The sequence below is a fragment of the Gastrolobium bilobum genome, unplaced genomic scaffold (genome assembly GCF_033153095.1).
Source record: "Gastrolobium bilobum isolate Gb01-03AN ecotype WA unplaced genomic scaffold, APGP_CSIRO_Gbil_v1 utg52539, whole genome shotgun sequence".
Taxonomy (NCBI): Eukaryota; Viridiplantae; Streptophyta; class Magnoliopsida; order Fabales; family Fabaceae; genus Gastrolobium; species Gastrolobium bilobum.
In genome coordinates, this window is record NW_026899956.1 from 74,957 (window position 1) to 84,840 (window position 9,884).

A 9,884-nucleotide genomic window follows, 5' to 3' on the forward strand; every position below is an offset into this window, starting at 1 on the left:
TCTTGTGCAGCAGTAACGACGTTCTCTTTCCATTCTCTTGAGTTGTTGAAAAAAGCAATGTAGTATGACTTATATATATAGATCAGTTTGAATCCTGTTTCGATAAAGATATTACCACCAAAGTTTAAATTATTATCTAATCTTTTGTAAATCATATCTATGATATGACTCGTGCTAAATCCTGAACCGATAAAAAGATATTGCAAGATTTGTTATAAAAAAAAAAAAAAAAAGATATTCCAAGATTCATATATATTATAAGTAGGAGATATAGCAAGAAACAGGTAACTAAAAGCGTCTATATGTCTTGCGATTTGAATTCTGTTACTGATTTTCAGAAATAATGTTGACGATAAAAGATTTCGCCTAAAAGATATGGTAAGGATATTACATTATTTTTGACTGATAAGGATTAATACTTATATAATAATCCAAAACTTACCAGATATTTGACTGATTCAATTTTTTCAAACTCAATGTTAATCTAATTATGGCTCAATTAATGATTTGTTTAACCTAATTTTTAAATGAATATAATTAAATTTAAATATTCTATAAAAATTTATTTTGAATTTATTTATACGAATATTTATTTCTAAATGGAGGTAAGCATCATTTTTTTTTCCTTTTCTCTTTTTTATGTTGTCACTTTTTTTTCCCCTTCTTTTACCCATATAAGTGAATATGATTTTCTTCATATTGATCCTACCGGGCTAATTGACGAATATGTTTCACCAATAAACTGGTATTTTACGGTTAAACAACTCTAGTTTTAAGCTCAAACTGAATTATCATTAATTTCGAACTAGATATAGCCTTAACAATGATATAGATTTACTTGTGTCAGTGACCATTCCTAGTGCTCATTTGGATGAGCTTTTATTTAAAAAAATAAAATAAAAAATAATTTTTTTGAAATTTTTTAAATATTTGAGTAACAACTTTTTAAAAAAGTAAAATTTAAAATAAATGTTAAAATACTGCTTTTTTTTTAGCTAATAGTTGGTTGCTTTTGAAAAAAGCAGAAATTAAAAGATAATATAATTTTTTTTGTAAAAAAGATGATATAAATTTTTAAAATACAATCTTAACTTCATCCTGTCATACATGTTTTATACTTTTATCTCTCCTTATTCCACGATCATGTTATTTTTTTTTAACTAGGTCTTCCAACAACATATCACTTTATATAATAGCTCTAACCTAATTAATTAGTAAATTAAATGGGATTGAATAATTAGGCGTGTAATACTGAGTAAAAAAATTAAGTATGAGACCTAATTAAGTGAATTGGGGTCACTTTTGAGGTAAAAAGGGTACTCAGTGAAAATTAAGGAGTACAAATGGGTGTAGGCAAAAGTACCCAAAATGTAAAAAATGAAAGTGAAAATATTCCTAGAATAATATTCCAGACTTCTGGGTAAAGTTTGGTAATTAATGGAGTTGAATAGATAGATGAACCAGTACCCACTCGATTTCCACATAACTATGTTAAGTGACTAGCCAATTAAAAGAACCCAAACCCCTCCCCAACCCGTCGTGGACCGGAAAGAGAGGAAAGAAAGAAAGGAAAAGAAGGAGAAGGAGGGAATCCATTCCAAATCCTAACCTACTCCAAATCTTCCCCTCTTTCATAATCCTGGCTTGGTTTTGAGTGGGAGTCTTTGTGGAATGGGATATTGTCCTCCAAAAATTCAACCCCCTTGGAGAAATTGAGGTGTTGGTGGCTTCTACCTCCATGGGAGCTTGATGAATCCTCGTTTCATTGTTGTGTGATCCTTGGTGGTAAGTTTCCACTCTCTTTCACATAATTCCTTAGGATTTGCATGAGTTAGGGTTTTGAGGAATAGTGTTTTGTGGGTTGTATGTGTTGCAAATTGATTTAAGCTTAGGTCCTTTGTAAATGTGGTTACTAATGAGAAATAAACAGTAGGAATGAGTTTAGAGAACCATTTAGTTATTGTCCATGTATTAGAAAAAATTATGTTAAGTGTTGATCTTCTAGTATTGTAATACATGGTTTGGTTGGTTGTTGATTATGCCTTTGTGATGTTAGGATTGAGGCATTGGGACCAACATTGAGTGACCAACCGTTGGAGCAAGCTATGGGGCTTGATTAGCTCTTTGGAATAGGTAAGTTCCTATCTCATTGTAGTATGAGTTGGATAGCTTGGTTGAGGATTATGAGATATTCTTGAATGCAATGTATTGATTGCATTACATATTGTGTAGGTGGTTGTTCGTAAAAGTGATTATTGTAATTGGCGGAAAAACTTGTTTGTGAACAAAGGTTGAACTGAAGCTTTGAGGTAAGCCTTCGGACTTTGGGTGTAATTCCCTTGATTGTTCCACCAAGCCCTGAATGGGTAGTGGTTGTGATAGTGTATATAAATGCAATGAAATAGTTTAATGCTTTGTTATACGTATGTGTATGCTTTTGGTGTGGCATAAGATGGTGCTTCCCTATGTTGGTATGTTGCATGACGATGCGTAAATCATACTTAGTAGTTTAGCTGGCCAGTAGGACTATTTGCATCTGAGTATCCTTAGGACAGCTTGAGAGCTCGAAGGATTTCTCCTGGAGATGTTGTTTACACACTGCATGGATATGTATTTATTGCATTATTATTGTTATTGCTATTACACTGATATTGAACTATGGGGTGGAGAGATGCTCCAAGGACCCTTGGCTTACTTTGATATATTCATATATCTCACCTCGTGTTGTGGGGACCACCTTTCAGGAGAGGATGCTGCAGGAGCCTCCAGTGGCAAGTGGCCATATTTGGATTAGTAGATGCATGAAGATGTTGCATTTTTTTTGGGATTATACATGACATTTTGTAGTTCATATGTATATGATTGTTAATTGAAAGCCAATGGTCATATGCATGTTATGTTTTAATTGGATGAAATTAACCTATGCTCATCTCTTTTGGTATCTCTGTTGTTGTTGGGAGCCAAGGACTTGATCATAGTGTTTTGTAGCTAAGTCCCATGATTCTATAATTAAGACTTGTAGAGATGCTATAATGTTGGGATTATTGTATATATAAATGATGAAAGGGTATGGATGTTTCTTTTGATGCATGTGTACCTTGAAAGAATCAAGAATCATGTATTGAAAGGATAATATGATGTCAATTAGGTGAAAGAAGACTTGTGGGTAGTAAATCCATGTAAAAATAAAGATATCCTATCTTGTGGTCCATATTTCATATTCTATATGATAGATTTGGACCTTTGTGTCTTAATGGAAGTTGTAGATCTTCTTCTTAGCTTTCCAATGAGACCAAGATTGTACAAATAGAAGTAGTATAACTAAAGTTATGGATGAAATACCAAAGGAAGACAAATTGCCCTGTGGAGGGGGCTTAAGCCTGAAATGGAGGCTTAAGCTCGCTCAGGGGGCTTAAGCACCCGAGAGGGAGCTTAAGCGCCCTGATGCACCTGTGATGGCCAAAAACTCTCTGTCGGTGGGCGCTTTAGCGCCCTGGAGCGCGCTTAAGCGCCATTGGTGGCCTAAAAATCACATTTTCCTCTGCCTTTGGGTGCTTAAGCTCGCTGGAGCGCGCTTAAGCGCCCTGCCGTGCGAAAAGCTGGGTCGTGGAGGGCGCTTAAGCGCGCAGCCCGTTTTCAGCATACACGTGATTTAGTAAAATTGGCATAACTTGAGCTACAGAGCTCCAAATTGGGTGCGGTTTGAACCCACGCGTAGCTAACAAAGAGATCTCTAACCTAGTGTGAGATGAGAACTATATAGTAAGTAAAGGAATTTCAAATTAATAAAAGGTGAAGAGAGTTTTGTAGTGAACTCGAACCAAATGATAATATAATGTTAAGCTTAATTTATTTTGTTCCGCAACGTAATATGGTTATGATCACACAATTGGACATTTTAAATTCGGCTTTGTTCGAAAAGAAAAATTTATCCGAATTTCTAATCGAACCAATGTGATTGTAACTGCGCTGAATATCATTATGCGATGTTAACAAACTGGTTCTAGAACGGGGTGTTACACTTTACACTCAAACATTTTCATTCTTGGTTTTCATTCTACCTTATCTTCTTTTAAGGTACAATTTGTTTCATCTTTCTCCTTGTTCTACAAGTGCTATTTTTGGTTCTTGTCATTTTACTGGTGAAAGGTACCTCTGCTTGATGTCTGGTGTTTGGTCATTGTTTTTTGTTTTTTTTAACTCATCGTTGTTCATGTTATAAAAATAGTACTCTATGAGAAAGGTTAGCCTAAGACCAAAATAATGCATATTACCGTTGATTGAAACCTAGTTCCTACAACTGCTGCCTTTAATTAAATTGATTTATATAAAAGTATATCTAAATAACTTTTTTAGCATGGTATGAAAAATTTAGTTGTATTAAGTTGATTTTTATAAATATACATCTAAATGATAATTGAGCTCGTGTGTGGAAGAAACGGGTTTTTGTGTAGTTCACGAGCAAAATAAAATTCATTATAAAGATGAATGAGCATATCCTTTGTTGTAATTTTATATATATATATATATATTTTTTTTTTTAACATCCAAATAATTTTTTATATAAAATTGATTATCAGATCATACATCCGAACTTAAAATAACTTTATCTTTTAAGAAAGATTCTTTTTAAAAAAAGCAATGCTTAAAAAGTTAGTTTTTAAAAAACTCATCCAAACGATTTCTTAGTGTCCTACCTTATTGGTCTTAGGCAGAGATTTTAGTGATTAAACTTTTTTTTTTGGGTACATGATTACACTTTATTTTAGTCTTGACATACACTTATATCCGACTCATTCTATGTCACAAATAATTTATAAATACTTATCTGAAGTAGATATTTGCAAAGTTATCGATGTGGATGCTATTTTAATGTTAAAAATCAACAGACTCCTTTCAAAAACATTCAAATCAATTTAACTCTAACACCGGGCCTTAATAAACATTCAACTTTAAAATGTATGTTAAAACTTATGCCAAGTTAGTTTTTATTAAGTATGTTGTTAGAGATGTAAAAAATCCGTCTCTTATAATTTTTTGGTGTCTATGATTGACCAATCAAGTATTCATTCATTCCTGAAATAGAAAAATCAATGATATGATTGAGAGCGATATCAATCAAATTATGTTGAGCGGTAGAAGATTAGAAATATTTTCGTTATTATCATGTTCATAATTTATGGGAATCAATTAGAATTAGTTTTCATTATCAATTATGATTGATTTTAGGAAAAGCTTCATTTTCACACACTGTAATTTTGTGATTCATTATTTGACCCCATGTAGTTTTAAATTTATCACTTAGATTCACTGTGCTGAAATATTTTGTCATTTAATCCCTTATGGTTTCAAATTTTCACTTACACTCCGTGTGTCACAAAATTTTTCTCTTAGACACTTTGTGATTTAAAAAATATATATTTTAATAAATAAAGATTTAAAATAAATTTCCTCTCTTTTTTATTTTATATCCTCATGTAATGTTAGGGTTTAAAAAATATTTCAAGTTATTTATTCTGAAATTCATTTATATATTATAATTTTTATTTATTTTAAAATTATATTTGAAGCTAAAAAAATATTATTTTAGATAAGTTAAATATGTATTATCAAAATAAGATATTTACTTTCTTTAGATAATTTTATAATGATATCGGGCAAAAAATAGATAAAATAAAATAATATTTGATTTGAATTTATTTTCTTGATAAAAATAAGTGAATTTTTTAAATTTTTTTTATTTTTTAAGCCCTAACTGCATTAGGCGAGGATATAAAATAAAAAAGAAGGAACATTTATTTTATATATTTATTTTTTAAAACTTTATTTTTGAAAAAAAGGGGTTTAAGTGAAAAAAAATTCTAACCACGAGGTGTCTAAGTGAAAGTATAAAACCACGAGGGGTTAAGTGATAAATTATTTAAGCACAATGAATCTAAGTGATAAGTTTAAAATCACGTTGGGGTCAAATGATAAATCACAAAACCACAATTGGTGAAAATGAAGTTTTCCCTTGATTTTATAATTATTTAGCTTCCTTTTTTAATTATTAGTTTACTATATATTATTGATTCAGCATTTAAATCTTTGTTCACTATGTGCATATATTTACCATTTTTCTGAGTCATAATAAAATAGAGTTTTCTTTTTTAGGGTGAAATATTTTTTATTATGTACTTTTTCTCTTTAGTTTTACTATTTAAAAAGGGTTTGTGTTTTCTAAAGTTACTTTAGATAACTTTATCTAATGTTCATCAAAACGACGTCGTTTTGGGGCGAAAATCATGGTGTTTTTGTAATTTTAATTTATTTTAGGGTTATAATAGTCTTTATCATTCTAATTTTTTAATTTTTCAACCTCAAAACGACGTCGTTTTGATGAACATTAGATAAAGTTATCTAAAGTAACATTAGATATTTTTTTCCATTTAAAAAAGGGTTGGTGTTTGTCATTTTAAATGACATAAGTTATGTCATTTTAAGAGAGAGATAGACACAGAAAAATGGAAATCATGGGAGAGAGAAAGTGAGTGATTTTTTTTAATTTAAAATTTAAATAAAAAAAATTTATGTGTCTGTCTCTCTCTTAAAAGTACAGAGTTTTATGTCATTTAAAATGACAAACATTTTTCCCTTTAAAAAAAAGGAAAGGATCTGTTTACAAACTTTTTTTACAAATTACGCTAAGTATGACCGTTTATACTCTCTTGATTGAAGTATGACCGGTCATACTTAGTGTAGTTTGTAAACAAAAAATTTGTAAATATAATATTCCCCTTAAAAAAAATCATGTTTTTGAAAACTCGCACCTTTCTCTCACTCAATAGATGTATCTGGTCTATTTGATTATTTCAAATTTTTATTTATGTTAGAATTTTATTTTATTTTTCAAATCTCATTTGTTAATATTTTTAAATTATTTAATTTCACATTTTCTTTTTATGTTAAAATTTTTTCCTTCAAATCTTAAATGATTATATTATCAAATTGATTACTTTTTCTATATATTTATGTATTAAATTAGAAATAAATTTTAATGCAGTATTCTCTAAAAAATAACTCTTGCCATTCTCACCTTTCTTAATTTCCAATTTAAATTCTTGTAAATTAATATGTACATATGTTTTATAATCTTAAATATATATATATATATATATGAGGAAGGTTATATTTACAATTTTTTTTTTACAACCATAGAAAAGCTTTCATAACCTCTAAACATATCATATGGAGCAAACAGAAAAGGATGGTTGAGAAGCATGTTGGCGCTCCATCTTTTGCTAGGATCCTTGATGAAACATTTGCTCAAGAAATCTTTGCACTCGTGGCTTATTCCATCAGGTATCTCTGGTGCTTCTTTAAGAAAAGCAAGCTTAAACATTAAGTCTGCCTTACTTCCAAGATTACTCCATATAGGTAACCCAGTAACCATCTCAATGACTGTGCATCCAAGAGACCATATATCCAATGGTGTTTCAATCTCACCCATAACTGATTCTGGTGACATGTAAAACGGTGTCCCTCTAAACTTGATCTTATCTTTGATTGTCTCTTCTTTTGTCTTGGACAATCCAAAATTTGCAATCTTTACTTTATAGCTTGCTTCATCGTTGCATGAAGGAAAGAGAAGAATGTTATCTGGATTGAGATCACAATGAACAATTCCACTTTTATGAATGAGAGAAAGTCCTTTGAGAAGCATTCGCGTGTACACTCTTACTTCACTCTCCAAGAGTGCCCTCTTCCTAATTAAATCTCCCATAGAACCAAAAAGTGCACATTCCATTGAGAGATTGTAGATGAGTTTACCTTTCTCCTCAGTGAATTGGCTGAAAGAGCATTGATGGATTTCTTCACAACCAATGAATGATCTCATTATCTTTTCTTCCTTTTGCAGTGATTCCATTGAGTAAGGCCTTGAACTCTTCATAATAACGACATTCTCTTTCCATTCTTGTGGAGCAGTGATAACAGCAAGGTAGATATCTGCATTGGAGCCCTTCTTCAATTTTTTCAACTCCTCCCATTCAAACATTGATTTTTTTTCCATTCTTGTGCAGCAGTAACGACGTTCTCTTTCCATTCTCTTGAGTTGTTGAAAAAAGCAATGTAGTATGACTTATATATATAGATCAGTTTGAATCCTGTTTCGATAAAGATATTACCACCAAAGTTTAAATTATTATCTAATCTTTTGTAAATCATATCTATGATATGACTCGTGCTAAATCCTGAACCGATAAAAAGATATTGCAAGATTCATATATATTATAATTAGGAGATATAGCAAGAAACAGATAACTAAAAGGATATATATGTCTTGCGATTTGAATTCTGTTACTGATTTTCAGAATTAATGTTGACGATAAAAGATTTCGCCTAAAAGATATGGTAAGGATATTACATAATTTTTTATTTTTTTTTTTGGTAGTTAGATATTACATAATTTTTGACTGATAAGGATTAATACTTATATAATAGTCCAAAACTTACCAGATATTTGACTGATTCAATTTTTTCAAACTCAATGTTAATCTAATTATGGCTCAATTAATGATTTGTTTAACCTAATTTTTAAATGAATATATAAATTTAAATATTCTATAAAAATTTATTTTGAATTTATTTATACGAATATTTGTTTCTAAATGGAGGTAAGCATCATTTTTTTTTTCCTTTTCTCTTTTTTATGTTGTCACTTTTTTTTTTCCCCTTCTTTTACCCATATAAGTGAATATGATTTTCTTCATATTGATCCTAACGGGCTAATTGACGAATATGATTCACCAATAAACTGGTATTTTTCGGTTAATTAACAACTCTAGTTTTAAGCTCAAACTGAATTATCATTAATTTCGAACTAGATATAGTCTTAACAATGATATAGATTTACTTGTGTCAGTGACCATTCTTAGTGTCCATTTGGATGAGCTTTTATTTAAAAAAATAAAAAAAAAAATTTGAAATTTTTTAGATATTTGAATAACAACTTTTTAAAAAAGTAAAATTTAAATTAAATGTTAAAATACTGCGTTTTTCTAGCTAATAGTTGGTTGCTTTTGAAAAAAGCAGAAATTAAAAGATAATATAATTTTTTTTTTTTGTAAAAAAGATGATATAAATTTTTAAAATACAATCTTAACTTCATCCCGTCATACATGTTTTATACTTTTATCTCTCCTTATTCCACGATCATGTTTTTTTTTTTTTTTTTAACTAGGTCTTCCAACAACATATCACTTTACACTCAAACATCTTCATTCTTGGTTTTCATTCTACCTTATCTTCTTTTAAGGTACAATTTGTTTCATCTCTCTCCTTGTTCTACAATTGCTATTTTTGGTTCTTGTCATTTTACGGTGAAAGGTACCTCTGCTTGATGTCTGGTGTTTGGTCATTGTTTTTTGTTTTTTTAACTCATCGTTGTTCATGTTATAAAAATAGTACTCTATGAGAAATGTTAGCCTAATTCCAAAATCATGCATATTACCGTTGATTGAAACCTAGTTCCTACAACTGCTGCCTTTAATTAAATTGATTTATATAAAAGTATATCTAAATAACTTTTTTAGCATGGTATGAAAAATTTAGTTGTATTAAGTTGATTTATATAAATATACATCTAAATGATAATTGAGCTCGTGTGTGGAAGAAACGGGTTTTTGTGTAGTTCACGAGCAAAATAAAATTCATCATAAAGATGAATGAGCATATCCTTTGTTGTAATTTTATATGTAAATTTTTTTTTATTTTAACATCCAAATAATTTTTTATATAAAATTGATTATCAGATCATACATCCAAACTTAAAATAACTTTATCTTTTAAAAAAGATTCTTTTTAAAAAAAGCAATGCTTAAAAAGTTAGTTTTTAAAAAATTCAT

General features: G+C 29.6%; 1 protein-coding gene across 1 annotated transcript; it reads right to left on the reverse strand.

The window, feature by feature from the left end:
• Positions 1-7,171: 7,171 nt before the first annotated feature.
• LOC133294374 (mitogen-activated protein kinase kinase kinase 20-like) lies at positions 7,172-8,050 on the reverse strand. Its single transcript, XM_061493027.1, has one exon. It carries the CDS (start codon positions 8,048-8,050, stop codon positions 7,172-7,174), a length of 879 nt encoding a protein of 292 aa, XP_061349011.1.
• Between the last annotated feature and the right edge of the window lie 1,834 nt (positions 8,051-9,884).

Coding starts and splice junctions, on each gene's coding strand:
- LOC133294374 (XM_061493027.1), bottom strand. CDS start 8,050: ATGGAAAAAAAATCAATGTTTGAATGGGAGGAGTTGAAAAAATTGAAG.